Genomic DNA, 20,974 nt, shown 5'->3' with positions numbered 1-20,974 from the left:
CTGGCCTTGCGCAGCTGGGGAAGCCTGGCTGCACACACGCCCTGGGCCAGGAAGGGGGCTGCGCTGCTGAGCAGCGTCTCCTTCACGTCTGTTTTTACAGGCTCCGGGGTCCTCGGAATGCCGTGACCCAGGCAGATCACTCTTGGACACCCGGATCTCCCCACCAGACAAGTGGACAATTGATCACAGCGTCAAGCACGTGCCCAGCAGCAAACGCAGGGCCTGGCGTGAGGCAGCTGGCCATAGATGTACTCCTTCCCTGCCCTTTCCCTCCGTCCATCACAGCCTCAGCCCCAGGAGAGATGGGGAAGCAGGACCCAGATACTGGGAGTTGCCCACAGGCCACCGAAAGTACAGTTCAGCTTTCAAACTCCCTGACCGGTGAGCAGGGGCCTTTGAATGGCCAGAGGAAACCTCAGCCTCAGCGAATGGGGGCCGCTCCACCCTCAGGGCCAGTGGGTCCAAGAGTTACTTGCAAGCAGGAACTTGAGCTTGGAGGGCCTGTCCCGCTCTGGATGGGAGGGGCCCATGTAACGAACTGATTGCAAAGCACTGGCCATTTGCCTAGCACAGCTGCCCAGAGGACTCCAACCCAGGGGGAAGCAGTGCTGTGAGCTGATGTCTCCTCCGAGCTCTGCAGACTCACTCAGGTTGGTCAGAGCTCCCTGTGCCCAGGCGCTGCTCCCACAGCCCTGCGTTGACCAGCCCCACACACAGTCAGCGGTCAGTCCAGGCCCCAGGGAGAAAGGCCAGCACCCTTCCACGGCCACAGAGATTCATTTCAGAGACGTACGTAAATAAATAAATAAGTAAGCGTTGGCTGGCTTGGAATCTGGACACGTGGGCCAGCAGGAGCCAAAGGACCAGCCACGTCACTCCCGCGTCCCAGCCGTCGGGACCCCAGAGCCCCTGGGGCTGCCAGGCAGGGGGAGCCCCCGTAGAGCACCCTCCTCCTTTGCCTCCCCACAGGCCCACCATGGAGGTTTTAAGCCGGCCAGAGAGGGTGGGGCTGCCCGCGAAGGGAAGGGCGGCACAGGCGACGGGATCTTCGAGGAAAAGGACTTTCTGGGACCCTCACTGCTCTCCGGGCCCCCTCCCCTGTCCCTCTGGGGTGCGGGGAGCAAAGAGGCAACTCTGGCACCTCCAGGAGTCCGCTGGCGCCCGCCTCCTTTCTGCACAGAACAAGCTGCGGAATGGGCCCGTTCACAAGGTTTCTCGGGGGTCTAGCAGCTAGAGCTAGCAGCCCCCCACTTGTTCAGCCAGCCAGCAGTGCCCACTGCGGCCCCACCACAGGTCCTGGCAGGTGCTTACAGACAGGAATGGGAAGGTGTGCTCGCAGGCGGCACGGAACTCGACACAAGGAGGGCATCAGAGAGTGGAGGGACGACGCCCCAGGATGCGAAATAGGGGCACAGGCCCCCAGAGGGCAGGTGGGAGGCGCCCCAGGAGGAGGGACAGGAGCCTTGAAGGATCTGAAGAGCAGGGGGGAGGAGGGGGGAGAAGGGGGGAGGAGGGGGGAGGAGGGGAGGGGGAGAGGAGGAGGGGAGGGGGAGGGGAGGAGTGGGGGGGGAGGTGGGGAGGAGGGGGGAGGGGGAGGAGGCTTTGGAGAAAGCAAGCAGCAGGAAGGCTGACCTCTCCTGCAATCCTCCAGCGGCTGGTGGAAAGCCCTCCCCAGGCTGGCTAGTGGCCTCCCAGAGCCCTGGGTGAGTGGGCAGACCCCAGGGAACAGGCTCAGGACCGGGGGCCCGGAAGGGCGATCAGTGGTCCCCACAAGCGCACTGGGGCAGAAGCCCCTCTTAGAGCAGAGCCCCCCATCCCCAACGCCCTCACCGGCTGAGCAGCTGTCCACCCTGACCAGCACCCTGGGATTCCCGGGAGCCTGGGCCTCTGGACACCCCCAGCCAACCGCGTGAAGAGCAGTCAGGCTGAGCGGCCAGATGCCCCGTGATAATCCCTCCTGAGGCCACAGCTTCCCTTGGACGAACTAAACTCACTGGGGCCACAGCAAAGAGCAGTGCTGGACAGAAGGCACACGGAGCGGCGGGACTCGGGGCCCCAGACCCTCTGAAAAGGCCACGAGGGGCTCCTCCTTCTTGGAGCAAAGCAAGACCCAGCGCCCAGGGGGTGTGCACGTGGCCCTTCTGCAGCTCTGCCTGGAAGCCCGTCCTTTCCCCCTGTACGGCCAGGTGCACGGGGCCCTGGGGCAAGCCCTGCACAGGAAGCCCCAGCCTCAGCCTGGGCCCCTCGCTGCCCCTCTGCAGCCCCTCAGCTGCCTTTCCAAGCTCTGCGGGCCCCCGGCCCAGCACCCTGAGGGAGCGCGGGGACGGGGGCTGCCAGCAAGCTCTCCCCCACCCCTCCTCCTCCAGACCGGCTCACTTCGCACCAGTTTTCCTTTGAGGCCAACACAAGGATCGATTTGCTGTTTGAAAGAGACCGCTAAACAGCCCACTGGGGAATCATCTTTCAAAATTAAATTCATCTTGGCTGGCTCCCTGACCCTCTCTTCCTGCCCGTTCTGGTACTGAATGCCTTCTGTCTCCCAGGCCCAAAGCCCACGTGTTTAACACATAAACCAAGCCCAAGCAGCCCCCTGTCGGGCACAGCCCCCAGGCCCCAGGAGACAGGCTTTGGAAGGAAGTGGGCACAGGCTGCTTCCTCTTGGCCTTCTCCAAGCTCCCTGGCCGGACCCTGCCCAGGTTCCCTCACCTCGGCAGGATGCAGGTTCCACCCAGCCTGCAAACCCCTGAAGCAGAGTTAAGACAGAGGAGGGGGCTTCCCTGGTGGCACAGTGGTTGAGAATCCGCCTGCCAATGCAGGGGACACGGGTTTGATCCCCGGTCTGGGAAGATCCCACATATGCCACAGAGCAACTAAGCCCATGTGCCACGACTACTGAGCCTGTGCTCTAGAGCCTGTGAGCCACAACTACTGAGCCTGCATGCTGCAACTACTGAAGCCCGCGCGGCTAGAGCCCGTGCTCCGCAACAAGAGAAGCCACCGCGATGAGAAGCCCGAGCACCGCAACGAAGAGTAGCCCCCGCTCGCCGCAACTAGAGAAAGCCCGTGCGCAGCAACGAAGGCCCAACGCAGCCAAAAATAAATTAATAAAATTAAATTAAATTTAAAAAGACAGAGGAGGAAGGCGAAGGCGAGAGGCCGGGTGGTCCTGCCACGGAAGCGCCCCCAGACCCAGCCCCTTGTCTCTTAACCTCCCCCTCCCCCGTTAAGGCAATGAGCCCCGTGTTCTCAGGGCCCCGGGGAACAAGACGCCCAGGGCTCCGGGGCTCCGGACGTCCCGCCAGCCCTCCCGCTCCCGTCCCCGCTCCTCACATGCCGGGCTGCAGGCGGAACAGGGCGCTGGCGCCGGCTGACACGGCGGGGAACAGCAGCACCAGGGCCAGGGCCACCGCGCGCCCCGCCGCCCCCGCCTCCGGAAGGAAAGGCATCGTGCCCGCCGCGCCGCGCCGCTCCCTCCTCCGGTCCCCGGCTCACAGGCGGCCCAGGCAGGCGCTCGGAGCCGCCGTCTCCACGTGCGCCATGGCCCGGGGGGCGCACGGGGCGCAGCCACAGGTGCCGCTCCGGGTCCCGCCGAGAGTGAGGTCGCCTCAGGTGGCGAGGGTCCGGCTTCCTGCCCGCGCTCGAGGGCAGCTCAGAGTGCTGCGCGCCAGGGTGAGCCCCGGCAGACACCCGCCCCGGCGCGGAAAGCCCAGTGTGCGCCGAGCCCCGCGCGGGAGACGCCGGCCCGCCTTCACCACGCCCCCTGCCCCGACCCCGGCCCCGACTCCGCCCACAGCCCGGCGCGACCCGACCCCGCCCACCCCGACCTCACCCCGCCCCCGGCTCGCCCCCGGGCCCGGACCCCGGCCCACAGCCCGTCCCCGCGCTGATGCTCCACTCCCGGCCCTTCCCGCCCCGGCTCCCAGCCCCGCCCACAGCCCCGCCCACACCCCCGCTTGGGTTCTCAGCCCCGGCGCCCCACCCACCCACCCACGGTTGCCCGTTCGCGCTCCCGGCTCCTCTCCGGCTCAAAGTCCCAGGTCCCGTGCGACACGAGTGACCAAGGGGCGGGGCACCAGAGATCCCGCCCCTCACTGCTAAGGCAGTCCTTCGTGACACCGGACCCCACACCCCCGTCATCCTACGGGGGGGGGGGCGGGGGTCTCTGTCAGGCCAGCCCTGCTGCCACCCTGCTGTACAAATGGGGAAACTGAGGTCCGGGTGGGAGCAGCGCCCCTAGTCGCCCCTTGTAAACTGCAGATCCGGGAATTGAACAAGGCGGGCTGGCTCTGCAGACCTTGACTCAATCTGTCAATCTAAGAAAACCGCTGGATCACGCGCGGAGGGCAGACGGAGGTCCGCAAGTCCGAAGGCCCCTCGGCGGTGTCCCAGTCAACACATCCAGATGTTTGGTTTTTCACGTTCTGGAGACTGGACGCCCAGGGTCAAGACGCTGACTGGCCTGCAGACGCTGCCTCCTGGTGTGTGCTCGCCTGGTGGGCGTGGGAGATGGGACAGAGACCGCAGCACTGGTGTCTCTTACTCTTCTCCTAAGGCACCAGACCTATAGGATCAGGGCCCCACCCTTATGACCTCACGTAACCTTAGCCACCTCCTTAAAGGCCCATCTCCAAATACAGTCACACTGGGGGTATGGGCGTCAACGTATGAATTTCGTGGGGGACACAATTCTGTCCACAGCAGGGTGAATTCACCACCTTCTGAAACCCCAAACACAGGTTGACTCCCCTGCTCAGTGATGCCCCGACACGATCCGGTGTGCCAACCTCTCAATCTCACGCCTCAGCCCCACACTGGGCTCCCCAGAGCAGGGCTGGCCCATGCTCCTCCTGGTCTCCCAAGGGCCTGCCCTAAGAGAGCCCAAGAGTGCCTGTGTGAGTGCGGGGCCCTGCCCTGGGGTGCAAGTCCCCGCCAACCCCGAGAGCTTCCCAGAGGTCCACCCGCTGCCCATCTTTAAAGACCCGACCCGTTCCCCTCCAGAGCTGCGCTTGGCACGAAACGGGTGTTGGGTACACGTGCACTGGATGAGTGAGTGAGCAGCTTAAAATGTTCACCAGCTTCCCCAGGGACTCCCGCCTGGTCCCCCGACCTGGGCCGAGGGGGCCCCATTCTTTAGGAACATTCTCCTGCTTCTTGGAGAGAAAAAGGAAAGGATTCAGATGGGTCCTGTGGGTTAAAATGGAGGCTGCTCGCAGGGGGGAATCAAGGTTTGGTGGGGCCTGAAACGTAAAACGGGGGCCCTCTTGAAAAAGAGTTATGTAAAAAGAAGTTATTTTGCTAACTTGACAAAAATGCATGACCTGTGCGCACATTCCATTCCCCCTCCTTGGCCCTAACTTGGAAGGGCCCCTGAAGCATAAATGTTTTTGGCACCACCATAATCCACCTCTACCCGCCCGGCACCAAGTTCAGCTGTCAGGCGAATGGTCCTAAGGCAGGTGCCAGGTGGGCAGGCAGGTGGGAAGAGGGTGGGCACTTCCTGCGGGACGTCCCTATTCCTAGGACACCTACCACACCCCACACACTCGGGAGGGCTCAGGCTCAGGTGTAGATGCGTGAACCCACAGCACAGAGGTCACCTCCCCAAGCAAAGCCCCACCCGCGCAGACTGTCTGGCACCCTTGATGCTCCCCCGGCACCCTCGCCCATCTCCTCCCCACAGCCTGAACCCTGAGGGCATGGGAACTGTCAAGCATCCGACTGTAACTTCCAGTGTGTGTTGCTGCCCAGGCCACCAACATGCCAAGAGGGGGTGCTTAGATTTTATATTTGAAACAAGTAATCAAACAGTACACATGTGTTTAATACACTTTTTAAATAAATTTATCTATTTTATTTATTTATTAGTTTTGGCTGCGTTGGGTCTTCGTTGCTGCGCGCGAGCTTTTCTCTGGTTGTGGCAAGCGGGGGCTACTCTTCGCTGTGGTGCGCTGGCTTCTCATTACAGCAGCTTCTCTTGTTGTGGAGCGCGGGCTCTAGGTGCGCGGGCTTCAGTAGTTGTGGCACATGGGCTCAGTAGTTGTGGCTTGTGGGCTCAGTAGCTCCGCGGCATGTGGGATCTTCCTGGACCACAGCTCGAACCCGTGTCTCCTGCACTGGCAGGCGGATTCCTAACCACTGCGCCACAGGGAAGCCCATTTAATACACTTTCATAAGTGGATTTAACTCAGACAACTTTTCTAGTAACGCAACTAAGCAGAATGCAGTAAACATCCCCTGAGAATTCTCTCTCTTTGTCCATTTTCATCATAAAGTGACAGTTTGTGGACACTGCAAACATTTTCCTGGTCTGTAGTTTCAGCCTTAAGGTGGTTAACGATGCTTCTTCCAGACAATCTAAGTTCCTAGTTTTGTGTCCTCAAACCTATAGGTGGTCACACTGCTGTTTCCCCTGTTGCCTAGAAATGCTGTAGGCACTTAGCTGGGAAAGATCATGAATACGTTTTTCTTTCTTTACGACATCTGGGCATGCAAATGTCATTTCATATGGAATTTACCTGGCTGTGTGCTGGAAAGGGAGACTCTGCCTGGTGGGCCGTCCAGTTGTCCCAGGGCCGTTAGCTGGCCAGCCTGCTTCCTCCGATGCAACACAGCATCTTCAGCCCAGACAAGCTGCAAGTAGAACGTGTTTTTGTGGGTTTTTCCACTCCAACCCCAGTGGTTCTACCGTCTGCCCTGCACCACCGGGATGAGACACTCCCATGATGCTCACTGGGGATGGGCTGCAGCACCTCCCCATCAGTCCTTTATTTACCTGCAAATTTCTCTGGGAATTCTCACCCATCATTCTTCCCAATGGTCTCTGGAGCCCCTTTATCCAGCACTTTCAAAGTTGTGCTGGACCTTTTAGTGGAATTGCATTAAATGTATTCATTAATTCCAGGAGAACTGGCATCTCCACAGTGATCCAACTCTGAGAAGGGCAAGAAGCATGGCGGGGGGGCAGGGGAGATTTACTCTGACGGTGGAGGACAGGCATGCAGCCCACACCGTGGGGCACCGCCACGTGTAGGATGGGGATTGAAGCCCACGGATTCCCACAACGAACCCACGGGGCCTCTGTGTGTGAAGGCTTCAGATTCCCCTTGAGCTGGAGCTCAGGAAGGATGCTTCTTAGCCCAAATTCCCATCCCCAAGGCCTTTAGCCAAACTGTAGCAAAGTCTCCCGACTCTACCCTGGGATTCGCTGGCCTGACTTACAAGATACAGACACAGCTTTGTCTTCCCAATCTGGAGTGTTTGCGGGGACACTCAGGCCTGGAAGAGAGCCCTGAAGGTGAGCCTTTTATGAAAAGCATGGTTAAAAGACACTGCTTGGGGACTTCCCTGGTGGTGCCACGGTGAAGACTCCGCGCTCCCAATGCAGGGGGCCTAGGTTCGATCCCTGGTCAGGGAACTAGATCCCACATGCATGCCGCAACTAAGAGTTCATATGCCTCAACTAAGGAGCCCTCGAGCCACAACTAAGGAGCCCCTGCTGCAACTAAAGAGCCCACCTGCCGCAACAAAGACCCAGCACAACCAAATAAATAAATATTAAAAAAAAAAGACACTGCTTGTTAATGGTTTTGTCTTACTCTCTGCTGGAAATGATAAAAAATAGACTTTGGACCAAGGGAAATTAACGTGGGGAAGAGGAAGACGCGTGCCACCAGCTTGGCTGTTCCCTTGAGCAGAAAACCGCTCCCTCCCGCTTTCCCAGAGCTGGGGCCCCTCCCATCCACGGTCCTGCCCGGTCCCAGGGGCTTGGAAAACAGGGTCCCGGCCCAGCACAGCCTCTGATGCTCCCTGAGCTAATGTTGTTCCAAGTCCAAGAGAAGAATCCAGCGTCCCATCTGAATTTTTATAGACGCTTCTCCTTGACAAGAGAGCGAGCAAATTAATTAGCGCCAGAGGCATTTCCGGGCCCCAGAGGAGAGGGCCTCGTGCGGGCAGTGTCCACAGGGGTCTCTGCGCCCATGATAGTGCGGGGGCACCACCGCTTCCCACAAACAGGCCCCACCGGGAGAGGACCGTGAGTCCAGCATCATTCCTGGCTGGAGCTGAACGATGGCTAAGCTTGGCATCCAAAACCCTATGCCACACGCTTCGCCAGCTGGATGGGAAGCTTTCTGGTTCTGGTTCTGGAGTCTGGTTCTACACCTCCTCATTCGTCCCCGAAGAGAAACTGACCTCAAAGAAGCCATCCACGCAAACGTAAATTGGGCCGTGTGACGGGGCCGGAATGGGGTGGGTGGATTCGGAGCAGACGCCAGGTCGGGACGCCTCTGCTGACTCGCCATGCAGCCCTGCACGAGGCCCAGTGCCTCTCTGTGCCTCCGTCCCTGTGGTGAACCAGGACCGAGCATCAGCCCCGAAGCTGGCTCCTGCCCGGCCGCTGGCCGAGGGTCAGCAAGTCGACTACTGCTCAGTGAACAGACCGGCCTGGCCTGCCCCTCCTTCACCCCTCCCTCCCTTTACCTGGGGTGGGGGCGGGGCCGTATCAAGAAGGGTGTTACAGACCCCCCACCAACCCTGAGAGCAGAAACCCGCCCACTCATTCACCAGTGCCAGGCGTTGGGTACAGCAGTATGTGGGACTGAAGCTATCCCCCAAAACAGTGGTCTTTCTAACTCCTGGCCCCTGGGACCTGAGAATCTGACCAGATTTGGGAAAAGGGTCTCTGTAGATGTAATTAAACTAAGGACGCTGGGATGAAATCGTCCTGGACTTAACCCTCAACCCAATGACAGGTGTTCTCATAAGAGAAGGAGAAGGAGATTTGAGACACAGGGGGACACAGGGGAGGCCACGTGGCCACACGGATACAGGATGAGAGGGATGCACCCACAAGCCAAGGGACGCAGGACACAGCCAGCCACCACGAGAAGCTGAGGGAAGTGCACAGAGCAGAGGGGACCAGCCCCGCCACTCCTCTCAGGTTTCTGGCCTCCGGACTGCGAGACCTCAGGTTTCTGCTGTTTTAACCACCCAGACTGTGGTCATTTCTCACAGCAGTTACAGGGCAAGCCAGCGCCGACCCCAGAGGCCCACAGAGGAGGTGGCCGCGCACTAGGGATGCTGGAGCCCCACCCCCCCGCGCCAGCCCAGCCGTCTCAGCAGCACCAGTCCTCCGGTAAGACAGAGGCTTCTCCAGAAGCCGAATCTGGGAGACGCGGGACTTTGTTGCCGGACACATTTTCCATGGTGCAGTCCGTGCATTTCTCGGGAACAAGGCAATACGTGTCCCCCTTCCCGTCCTCCCTCCGCTGCCACGTCAACCAGGACCAGGACAGATGCCCCAGTCCTAGGCAATGTCCTTTCCAAGATCTCCTGGTCCCTATCCTACCCTGGTGTCCCCCAGTGACCGCCCTGAACCGGGAAGCACATCCGTGCAGCCAGACCTTCTGTCAGGTCCCACCATCACAGCACGGCTGCAGCTCCCGCCCCGTGGGGACAGAGCACTCGGGGCACCTGGGCCCAGTGAGGTGGGCCGCAGGGTTGGAGCAGAGCAAGACTGTCCACTGGCCGAGTGCAGGATGCGATGAAAGTTACCATGGAAAAAACTCAGCCTTTAGAAACTGCAGGAGCACCGTGTCCGTCCTGTCTCCCCACATCCAGCTCGTGCGCCTTAAAGCCAGGAGGTTTGGAAGCCCACCCTCTTCCCCTCAAGGCCACAGCCGCCCCCCAGCCCATCTGCTGGGAGGGTGTTTCTTTGTTGAAGGAGACCCGCCAAAGTCAAAGATCAAGGGCAGTCTCTACACTACACCACACGGCAGCTCTTACATGGGTCCCTGGGGCCAGGACAGCCACCAAGCACTGACCAGCCTCAGGCGCAGCCCTGGACCACCAGGGAAGTCCCTGATGTCCTCCCCTTAACCCGGTGACACCTGCAAAGACCCCACCTCCAAATAAGACCACGTGTACGCATGTGGAATGATGGTGGCTGGCTCTGCAGCCTGGCTCCCTCCGGGAGGGAGAGGCCTCGCCCAGAAGGCAGCTGTCTCCGAGAGGTGAGTCTGGCCCACAGAATATTCCCCGGGCTCTGCCTTAACCTCCAACCTGGTGCACCCAGAGCCCTGGCAGCTCTGAGGTCCCACCCGTGCAGTTCCCGTGGGCTGTGCCTGGCCCTGAGGCTCCCCGAGCCCCATTTCCATCAGAGGCAGATGGCAGAGAAGGGACCCATGGATTTGGTAAAACGCTAAGCACAACATCTGGAAGTTTAGATAAAATAAGAATCCACACCTCCCAGCTGAGACTTTGAAGCCTTCCGCCCGCCCCACGGGACGAGAAGATGAGAAGATGACCTTCACCTCCTGCTTACAGATGCCGCACACAGCTCCGGGCTCTGGTTTGAAGGCCCCGTGTGGACGATTCTGCCACCTGCCGCTGGGAGTGGGAACAGCCTTTCGAAAGCCCCAAGAAGAAGCATCGCAAACTCAGGGGGACCCAGGTCAGGGGAAGCCACAGCCAGACCCGGCAGGAGCCCCCATCCTCCCCCAGGACCAAGGCGCACCTGTGGACAGCGCCGAGTACCATTTGAGCCCCCTCATTGTTCGCACGTGTACACCCCTCTCTCACGGGGAGAACTGTGTCCCCTCCCGAGGCACACTCAAGTCCTAACCACCATCATTCCACATGCGTGCACGTGGTCTTATTTGGAGGTGGGGTCTTTGCAGGCGTCACCGGGTTAAGGTGAGGACATCAGGGACTTCCCTGGTGGTCCAGTGCTGAAGACTCCATGCTCCCAATGCAGGAGGCCTAGGTTCGATCCCAGGGAACTAGATTCCACACGCTTGCCGCAACTAAGAGTTCACATGCCACAACTAAGGAGCCGGTGTTGCACAACTAAGCTGCCCGCCTGCCACAACTAAGACCCAGCGCAACCAAATAAATAAATTAATTAATTTTAAAAAATAAAAGATGAGGACAGCAGGGCGGGACTGAGTCCAACATGAAGAGGAGAGAGAATCACAGGGAGGAGACAGCCACGTGGAGACAGAGGCGGGGACTGGGGTGACGTGCCCACAAGCTCAGGAATGCCCAGGAATGCCGGCAACCGCCAGAGGCTGGAAGAGGCAGGAGAGTTTCCCCTACAGGTTTCAGGGGGAGTGCGGCCCTGCAGACACCTTGACCTTGGACTTCCGGCCTCCAGACTGTGAGAGGACAAATTTCTGCTATTGAAGCCTCCCAGTCTGTGGCACTTTGGGACGCAGCCCCAGGAAACGAGCACAGCACCCAGCGCTGTGTGTCAGTGAGCAGATGCTCAGTTCTCTGCCTAGTCATCTCTTGAGTTTGTGGACCTGCAGTTTCCCTGCCCCGCCCCCTCCACACCCACTAAAAGCTCAGGCACACGGGCAGCATCCCTTCCCAGGTGCCAAGACCATCCGGACTCGCTGTGAACAGGCTGATCTGGTGTTTTGAAACCCTGAAGGAATGCAGCCCTGACGTGTTTGATGTTGTTGTTCTGACAAGATATAAAACCGTGCTGAAAACCCTGCTTCTCCCAAGCTGCTGCTCAGAGCTATCTGAGAGGCTGGCTTCTGGGCTACAGTCCTCAGCTTGGCTCAGATAAAACTCTTTTCTATTCCTATATGAGATTTAAAAAAAAAATTTTACTGGAGTATAGTTGATTTACAATTTTGTGCTAGTTTCAGGGGTACAGCAAAGTGAATCCGTTATACATCTACACATATCCACTCTTTTTAGATTCTTTTCCCATATCGGTCATTACAGAGTATTGAGTAGAGTTCCCTGTGCTGTACAGTAGGTCTTATTAGTTATCTATTTAATATATCGTAGTGTGTATTTGTCAGTCCCGGTCTCCCCATTTGTCCCCCTCCCAGGCTTTCCCCGCTGGTAACTATAAGTTTGTTTTCTAATACACCCGGGACTCTACTTTTGTTTTGTGAGTAAGTTCATCTGTACCATTCTTTTTAGATTCTACATATAAGCGGTATCGTATGATACTTGTCTTTCTGTGTCGATCCCTATATTAGATTGTTTACTGAGCATTTTCGTCAACACTCTAATTGCCTCGAGGGCCAACGGCAGTCATGTCCTCTTGATGACCTTCTCCCGGTCACCAGTCCCCGTTGGATCCACTGCCGCCTCTGCGAGACCAGGAACTGGACTCGAGGTCCACCCCGCTGACCCCGCTGGGAGACACTCCTGCACGTCCTGCCGGGCACGCCAGGAGCAGGCGCCAGACCCTGACCGCCTTTCCCGGGGCCGTTGGTCAGAGAGGGACCTTGAGGGGCGAGGACCAAGCTTGTTCACAGGCCCCCGGTTCCCCTCTTGTGATGCGGCCACCGTGGGTAGCATCCTGCAGACACCCGCTGACACCCTGGACGTTGCTTCCCTGTGAACAGCAGTCCTCTGCCTCTGACCTGGGCTCGCGTGTCTTCTGCAGCATCCCTGAAACCGTGGCGGGCTAGCCCGTTAGCTCCCAAGTGGGGCGACATCTGTGACCCCTATAAATACTCCCTTGTGGGATCTTGGCCTCCCCTTTCCCCCTTGCCTCTGACCACAGCTACCCGGCAAACCGCCAGTCTGGACCAGTCTAGCTACTGGTTTCTCCCACTCCCACCAGCTGCCAGGTGGAAGGCTCCACTGTGAACGTGCCTGAGGTCTCCCTGCAGCCCAGTGGTCCCCACACCGGCCCTCATCAGCTTCTTTGCTCATCACTGCTACTCTGAACCAAGCGTCCTCACCCAAATTCCCGGCTCCATCTTCCCAGTCCCCCTGAAGAGAGCGGATGTCCCAGAACCTCTCAGTACCCCCTCCTCCCCCACTGCATCCGCATCCCACACCGACCTGTCCATAACCGTCCTCAGCTCTCTCCATCTGTCCCTGAGCAGATGGTGTCCTCCTGCCCTAAGCGAGCCCCGACCCCTGGGCTCCAGGTTCCAGCCCCTCAGCGTCTGCCAGGAGCCAGGTCCATTCATGGGCCCTCGTCCCGTTTCTCACTCCCGTCCTTGACTCCACGGACACCCACGGGGCACCTGGAGCCAGGGCTGCACAGGGCACGAGGTAGTCCTCTTGGCACGTGTGAGCTGGTCAGAGGCTTGTGACAGCCTGGGAGCCAGGTTTCATCATCCCCGCCCTCCAGATGAGGAAAGAGAAGCAGGAAGGTTAAGTACCGGATTCAGGGCCCTCGGGGGCTGGCCATCCCGCCAAAATGACCAGGCCTCTTCCATCCCCACACCGCTGCCACCTGCCAGCATCACTGCTGTCCTCTTTGTACCCTCCCCACTCCAGCCTTCAGCCTCAACCCCTGTGGCCCCCTTGTGCCAGTGGCCCCTTGTGCCAGTGGCCTCCTTCTCATCTCCGCTGAGATGACCCTGATCAAGGTCGCTGTGAAGTTGTGCTGTCACTGCGTCTGAGCATGAGTGAGCACCACGTGGGCTCCCGGCGAGTCCAGTGGAGGACGGCTCTCCTCTGTCTGCCCCCAGGAGCCACTGGCACAAGGGCGAGGGTGGGCGCTGGGGCACAGGCTCTGGAATCCAGGGCCCCTGCTCTCTGTAGATGTGTGACCTTCGCAAAGTGACAAGCTCTCTAGGACTGTTTTCTCTTCGGCTGAAGGGGGTAATACGGCGCCTCATGCACGAGCACAGGCAGTATTTGCAATATACCTGGCCCTCAGCAGAGCCTCAGTGAACAGCATGACCACAGTTAGCAACCGACACTGAGGTGGCTCGGGCTGTGCAGGGCGCCGTGCACAACCCAGGTCTTAACTCACTGACTCCTCCCGACAGCCATGGGGGAGCAGGAACTATTATCATCCCTACTCAGTAAAAAAAGGAAACTGAGGCAGACATAGCATGAGCGTCCAAGTCCAGTGGACAGAAGCAGGGGAGCCGGGATTCAAGCCCCTGCCGTGAGTCCACACGCCCAGCTGCCGTTGCTGAGCCCCTATAATAAGGGGACTCAGGAGAGGGGTCAGTGGGCACCCCAAGCCCAAATGGCTTAGACTGCCCTTCAGGGGCCTGACTCAGGTCCACCCTGCGGGAACCAGCAGAGCAGACTCAGCCAGGGGCTGTGGCTGCCAGAGAAGGGGGCTCCCTCTCCCCACTGGGCAGGGCCCCAGGCGGGTGTGACCTGGCCCCTGGTCCCCAGGGGGAGGCAGCAGCTGTTCCCATCCCGCCTCAGCAGGCCAGGGGGCTAGAAGCAGGCTGCTGCCTCTTTTTGCACACTCAGCCCTCCTTGAGACCTTAGTCTTTCCAGGAAGCAAAGTACCAAAGCTATTTCGAAAGTGGTACTTTCGTCCCTCCTGTTTCTGTGGCTGCTGACGTCCAGGTAGAGGAGCGAGGGGGAGGCTGAGGACCTGCTGTGTGCAGAGCTCAGCACCCTCCCTCGAGGGACGTCCTGGGAAGGAAGGCCAGCCACCCTGCAATTGTTCACAGACTGGGATGGCATCCAAGTCTGCACAAGCCAGGAGGGCTTTGGCTAATCAGCACGGCCGCACCAGCTGGCGGCCTCGGGCACCTGGGCAGAACTCTCCAGACCTGTTTCTGCAACTGCAGCATGTATACAAGAGAGCATTTACAGCCCTGGGCTCTCGTGAAATTCAAAGAATTAAGAAAGGAGTTATAAACTCCAAAGTGCAGTCATACGCCAGGAGCTGGCTTCTCGAAATTGCCTAACAGGGCACAGAAACACACACAGACACACACACAGACATACACACACACACAGAGCAGGTTGCCCGGCACGCGTGGAGCCGACGATTATATGAAACAGCAAAGAACTAGCAGTGAGGGTAGTTAATGGCAGTGTCTCCTGGGGACAGGGCTCTAAACTGAGTATTGGAGGATGGATACAGTAGGGGTGAGTCGAGAAGCCTTTCTGGTGGGGGGAGTAATCTGGGGTGTGACTAGAGGCAGTGGAAGGCCAAAGTGACCAACCGGGTGAAGGTAACAGGTGCTGACATTTGTAAATTGTCATGGATACAGCCCTTGTGTCTCCAAGACAACGGGTCAAGGTGGATGAAGATGAGGTTGCCCTGGAGTCTGTGGGTGCCAAGACCAGGGAGCTGAGGTCCCTGGCAGGGCCTGCAGCTGCCCAGGGTGCCGCTAGCTGCAGGCAAGATCACTCAGAGCAAGAAAAGATCCAATTCTAGTGCCGGGAGAAGAAGAGCAGAGGCAGCAACAAGGAATCCTGGTTCGGCCCTTGATGGAGTGACGAGGCCCCGTGCCTCGGTGTCCCCTTCCGTGGAGCAGGGTCGGGAGCTCTTCTCCCTAGGCGCGGGGAGCACGTCTGCATTTAGCACAGCCCTGGGCCCATGTCCCCGTCGCTGCATCTATGAACCCGCGGTCAGAAAGGCGGGGGTGCTCAGGAAAGAGCTCTGCTCCGCGGGCCGCCGCTCCTCCAGTCCCCGAAGCCCGCGCTGCCCCTGCTGTGCAATGTTGACACTCTGGGGGGAGGGCTAGTCCGGGTGGTGGTCACACCGGGCAGGTGGTGCGTCCAGGGAAGTGGTCTCCCCCGGCAGGGGTCCGCATCCAGGGCGCGGTCACCCTGGGCGGAAGGAGTCCCAGTCCAGGGGGCGGTCACTCTGGGCAGGAGCCGGGGTCCCATCCCGGAGGTCCGCTGCACTTCAGCCGAAGCTGAATATAGGGGCGTGGACGTCGTGCCTCAGGTCTGGGATCCAGGACGTCCCCAGCAGCCCGCCGCACCCTGGGGGGTGGGGGCGGGCAAGCACCCGATTTACTGTGGGAGGAGCGCTCGGCACGTGACTCCCCTCTCCCCTTGGGCCTTCCGCGTCGCCTTGGCAACCTGCCTGGGCCCCGCCCTTCCCCGACGCGTAAACAGGAAGTGGGCGTGCGCGCGGCGCGCTCTTCCGGCGCAGCGAAGGGCGGGAGCGATTGTGAACGGCGGCGGGCAGGACCAATCGCGGAAGACAGCTGGGGACGATCCAATAGCGAGGGCCGGAGGGGGAGGGAGGAGGCGGAGCCTGAGGCGGGGCTGGCGAGGCGGAGCCAATCGCGGCGGGCCTCAGAGCGGAGCGGGCCCGGGGGCGGGGCCGAGGGCCCGGCTTAGGCGGCGGCGGCGGCTGAGTCGGGTCCGGTCCGGGTTCGCTCGGTGGCGGGCGCGGCGATGCTGCAGCTGCGGGACTCGGTGGACTCGGCGGGCACGAGCCCCACGGCGCTGCTGGCGGCTGGCGAGGAAGTCGGGCCGGGCGGCAGCGTCGGTGGCGGCGGCGGCGGCGGCGGGGGGCGGCTGGGGACGGGCACTCCGCTGCGACAGACGCTGTGGCCGCTCAATGTCCACGACCCCACGCGGCGCGCCCGCGTCAAGGAGTATTTCGTGTTCCGGGTGAGGCTGGGAGCGGGGGCAGGAGAGGGCGTGGGTGGGCGGGGCGGGCGAGCGGGCGTGACCTGTGACTTCCGCCCCCGGCCCGCCCCGCACACTCCCAGCAGCCTGGCACCATAGAGCAGGCGGTGGAGGAGATCCGCATGGTGGTCCGGCCCGTGGAGGACGGCGACATCCAGGGGGTGTGGCTGCTGACCGAGTAAGGAGGCACGCGCTGGGGAGGGGCCCGGGCGCCTGTGCGCCCCGGGCGCCGAAGTAACCGCTGCCGCCCGCAGGGTCGATCACTGGAACAACGAAAAGGAGCGGCTGGTGCTCATCACCGACCAGGCGCTGCTCATCTGCAAATACGACTTCATCAGCCTGCAGTGCCAGCAGGTGGTCAGGGTAGCCTTAAACGCGGTGGACACCATCTCCTACGGAGAATTCCAGTTTCCCCCGAAATCGCTCAATAAGTAAGTGTGTTGAACAGAGAGCCCGCCACCAGGGCCTCCCAGTCAGCGCTTCCGAAACCAGCCTCCAGTGAATGTCTTGCTTCAACAGCAACGGAGTGTAGAGACAGGTGACTTGTGCCCCACAGGGTGCGTTAGAAGGAATTCTGGCACAAGAGACAGTTATTAGGCTTGTAGTAAAATGAACTCAGGGTACGTTAAAATAGGCCCGACGTGGGTATTCTTCAGATAAGAGCCACACTCAGCATTTCACTCCCGCCAAGAAAGGGTTACACCTATCACCTCAAGCTCTGTTGTGGTTAATTTTTAAAAGAAAAAGGTAGTGTGTCGCTTTGATTTGCAGATATTACTGAAGATTAAATTTGGAAACGTTTGATGGCCAGTTTTCAAGAGCTGATCTTCATCTGTTAGGGAGGTTTCTGAAACATGAGAAACCTGGCCATCAGTATACTCAGTTGAATTAAACGGTATATTTCAGAGTTTTGATGAAGAGATTTGGGGAGGGAATTCAGGAAGCTAAGATAAGCTCAAAATTTTGGCCAACAATAAGATGCTCAGGGAAAAGGATTTAAACTTGCAAAAATATTACTCGTTTAGTTAGCACAACTAAGACAGTGCTTTCAGTTTGTCACATTTTAAAGTGCTGAAAGCTGTCGTTATTAGACACGCCATTCCCGTCAAACCCCACGGGCCCTTCACTGTTGTGAAATGTCATCAGTCTTATCTTTACCGGTGGCACAGCTTTTTAATCTCACACCCACGACTGAGCAGGTGCTCGGGGGCGCCATGGCCTGCTGTGTGAGGTCTGGTCCCTTTCTTCCCACTCGGTAGGCGAGAAGGTTTTGGGATTCGCATCCAGTGGGACAAGCAGAGCCGCCCGTCCTTCATAAGCAGATGGAACCCCTGGTCCACCAATGTGCCGTACACCACGTTCATAGAGCACCCGATGGCCGGCGTGGACGAGAAGACGGCCTCTCTGTGCCAAGTAAGAACACACACAGCAACAGCAGCACTGCCCAGTGGAACGGGGATGTTCCAGGCCTGTGCTGCCCAGGAAGGTGGCCACACGGGGCTGCTGAGCACTTGAACAGTGGCTAAACAGAGAAAATAAACTCTTTTTTTCCCATAAATTTATTTATTTAGTTTTTCTTTTTTTGGCTGTATTGCTGTGTGCGGGCTTTCTCTAGTTGCCGTGAGCCGGGGCTACTCTTTTTTTTTAGAAGATGTTGGGGTAGGAGTTTATTAATTAATTAATTTATTTTTGCTGTGCTGGGTCTTCTTTTCTGTGCGAGGGCTTTCTCTAGTTGTGGCGAGCGGGGGCCACGCTTCATCGCGGTGCGCGGGCCTCTCACTATCGCGGCCTCTCGTTGCGGAGCACAGGCGCCAGACGCACAGGCTCAGTAGTTGTGACTCATGGGCCTAGTTGCTCCGCGGCATGTGGGATCCTCCCAGACCAGACCAGGGCTTGAACCCATGTCCCCTGCATTAGCAGGCAGATTCTCAACCACTGCGCCCCCAGGGAAGCCCCCAGGGCTACTCTTTACTGTGGTGCATGAGCTTCTCATTGCGGTGGCTTCTCTTGTTGCAGAGCACGGGCTCTAGGCGCGCAGGCTTCAGTAGTTGTGACACGTGGGCTCAGTAGTTGTGGCTTGCAGGCTCTAGAGCACAGGCTCAGTAGTTGTGGTGCGCGGGCTTAGTTGCTCCGCGGCATGTGGGATCTTCCCGGACCAGGGCTCGAACCTGTGTCCCCTGCACTGGCAGGCGGATTCTTAACCACTGCGCCATTGGGGAAGCCCCAAATAAACTTTTGGTTTTTAAAAGTTTGTTAACTTACGTCTAAATAGCCCCGTGTAGTTAGCAGCTGCTGGTCAGCGTAGCTCTACGATGGGGTCCTCTGTGGCTGTGGTCGTCTTGGAGAAGGGCCCAGAAGGGCTTCGGGGTGTGGCAGGTGACCCCCGCCCATGGTAGAGCTGGGCAGTCTGCGTGCTCAGCAGGAGAGGAGGCCTTGGGGTGGTGAGAGCCGGGTCCAGGACTGGCGACAGGCCCCCACTTGCCAGCTGTGCACCTTGGTGCTGTGCACCTTGGCCTGCTCACCGCCTGGTGGGTGGTGGGGAGGAGTAGGTGGGTCACGACAGCAAAGCCACGTCGACCGGCAGAGTGAGGCCCGTGAGGACTGGCTGTAGCCAGTCACAGGTGAGCGCAGAGGTGAGGTGTGACGCTTGGAGGGTGACGCGGAGGAGATGAGCCCAAGGGCTGCTGGATGCGTCTGGGCAGGCGTCTCTCCAGGGTGGGGATGGGCTGACACAGACGCGTGGGGGATCATCTGATCAAGCTCCCTGTCTTCTTTTTACAGCTGGATGGCTTCAAAGCTCTGTTAATCCAAGCTGTCAAAAAAGCCCAGAAGGAGAGTCCTCTGCCGGGCCAGGCTGGCGGCGTGCTGGTCTTGGAGTGCCCCCTCCTCATCGAGACCTATGTGGGGCTGATGTCCTTCATCAACAACGAGGCTAAGCTGGGCTATTCCATGACCAGAGGCAAAATCGGCTTCTAGGCACCGCACGCGCACGCGGGTCCCTTCCCTGGGAGAGCCAGGCCGATGGGACCCTGGGGGTATCAGGCCTCTGGCCAGCCCCACTGCCGCTGGCAGGGTCCGAGCCCCTTACCTGTAGGGGTCTGGGCACGATTAGCATAGTCAGACGGACCATATACTTCAGCTGGATACTGGGCGTCTGGTCACGTGAGCTCCAGACAAAGCAGAATAAATATCGCTGTCACCGTCCTGGCCGGTATCTGCTTCCTAGAACCTCAGTTTCCGTGCGCCCCACCGCTGGGGTCTCCATGTGGCTTCCTGTGGTCCCTCCCACCCCAGCCCTGGAGCATGTTAATAATAAACGTTGCGTGATTCCAGTGCAATAGCCCTGTCAGCACCGCAGCTACATAGATCGCTACATCCAGGGAGGTACCTGAGACTCAGTGCCTGTGGTGGTTTACAGTTGGTGTCCAAATCTGTATTTGGAGATTTAATCCACTTTCTTAAAGCTAATTTGAAAGAAGCCAGCAGGCACGAGCTCATCAAGAGCCGGTCTGCCTTGTCAGCTCCTGAACGGACGGACACTGGCTTTTGTGGAAATATGTGTTCGGCCTAAAGTCACACTTTTTCTAAAATTAACCTATATTGTGTTAATACTACTTATGGCATCTTTCCCAGGCCCAGAAAGGTTTACAGAAAATCATTTTAAGACAAGTCATTAGTCTGAGAAAGTCACATTGATAAGTTCTTTGCACACAATTTTGTCAACTCGGTTAAGTTTGTATTGTCATATTCATATTTAAAAAGGGAATTGCTTAGTTTGCTTGTAAAGAATGCACTTCTGAAAAGGAACCACATCAGAGTCTCCTGACGCAGCTCGCCCCAGACACCAGCCCGGGGGAGTCGTCGTTCCGTCCACGGCTGAGCGGTCTGCCTGGGAGCGCCTGTTGAGGGTTTAACTGCTGGCCCGCCGGTTCCTCCTCATTATTTCTGACTCTGGCGTAGCTGTGGTCAGCGTGGCCGTGATTCGGATGCAGCGTCCTGTCCACATCGAAAGGCTGCCTCACAACTCCGCCTGGGTCCTGAGCCTTTGCTTTCGGTCTTGTAGTAAAGACATTTAAAATCTGAGTTGAAACATTAAACAGTGGGTGTCATTCCTTTCTTAAAGTTATTAAAATAGGTGCAACCGCCAAGAAAGTGTCCCGTTAAATGGGAGAACCTTAGAGCATGAGCTGTTCTGTGCGCTGGTCTTGAGCCCTTTGCTGTGTGCAGTGAGGGTTCTGTGCCACTCGCTCCCCTCATGGCCACCAGGGAGTGGTGTGCACTGCCCAGCCTCTACCTAGGGTGACAAACCCTCATTCCCCCACCAGCCTTCTCAGCCCTGGCCGCCTTCCTGAAGCACCCGGATTGTTCCAGGTGGACAGCCAGAGCGCACGGTCCCTGCGGGGAGCCGACCTTGACCCAGCCGCCCCAGGGCCTGCAGCTCCAGCCTCCCTTGGAGGTACAACCCCACCCCGGGTGCTCAGGGCTCCCCTCCTCTCCGGAACAGGCCCCATGGGACCCACAGGCCGCTCTCCAAAGCGTTCAGTGACAGAATGGAGGCTCCGAGCAGAGCGGGTCTTGTGTGAGGGGGACTGGCCGCTTGGGGCACAGTTTCCCTAAGACAGTGAACCCCAAACTTAAAACTGAC

At 58.9% G+C, this 20,974-nt stretch overlaps 2 protein-coding genes across 3 annotated transcripts in view; one reads left to right on the top strand and one right to left on the bottom strand.

Annotated features, from left to right (window-relative positions):
• Nucleotides 1–3,446, bottom strand: part of MEGF6 (multiple EGF like domains 6) — a gene marked incomplete at both ends in the record, with an annotated part of 97,872 nt that extends 94,426 nt beyond the window's left edge. Inside the window, 1 exon segment of the mRNA XM_082860327.1 lies at nt 3,331–3,446. Coding sequence (XP_082716453.1) covers nt 3,331–3,446 — 116 coding nt within the window.
• A 12,594-nt stretch (nt 3,447–16,040) lies between these two features.
• On the top strand, nt 16,041–20,415 carry TPRG1L (tumor protein p63 regulated 1 like). 2 transcript variants are annotated; one of them, XM_082832921.1, is made up of 5 exons: nt 16,041–16,311; nt 16,416–16,507; nt 16,584–16,760; nt 17,589–17,742; nt 19,111–20,415. In XM_082832921.1, the coding sequence occupies exons 1-5, from the start codon at nt 16,093–16,095 to the stop codon at nt 19,303–19,305; spliced, it is 837 nt and encodes a 278-aa protein (XP_082689047.1). In that variant the 5' UTR covers nt 16,041–16,092; the 3' UTR covers nt 19,306–20,415. The 2 variants fall into 2 exon arrangements, with proteins under 2 accessions (XP_082689047.1, XP_082689046.1); XM_082832920.1 differs by having other exon boundaries at nt 16,413–16,507.
• The last annotated feature ends 559 nt before the right edge of the window (nt 20,416–20,974 follow it).

This window comes from Leucopleurus acutus (assembly GCF_964270905.1).
Source record: "Leucopleurus acutus genome assembly, chromosome: 2".
NCBI classification, from domain to species: domain Eukaryota; kingdom Metazoa; phylum Chordata; class Mammalia; order Artiodactyla; family Delphinidae; genus Leucopleurus; species Leucopleurus acutus.
The sequence above is the reverse complement of the archived record's forward strand: the minus strand, read 5'-3'. Positions and strand labels throughout refer to the sequence as shown.

Coding starts and splice junctions, on each gene's coding strand:
- TPRG1L (XM_082832920.1), top strand. CDS start 16,093: ATGCTGCAGCTGCGGGACTCGGTGGACTCGGCGGGCACGAGCCCCACG. Junction 16,508..16,583: donor GGGGTGTGGCTGCTGACCGA/GTAAGGAGGCAC, acceptor TGCCGCCCGCAG/GGTCGATCACTGGAACAACG. Junction 17,743..19,110: donor AGACGGCCTCTCTGTGCCAA/GTAAGAACACAC, acceptor TTCTTTTTACAG/CTGGATGGCTTCAAAGCTCT.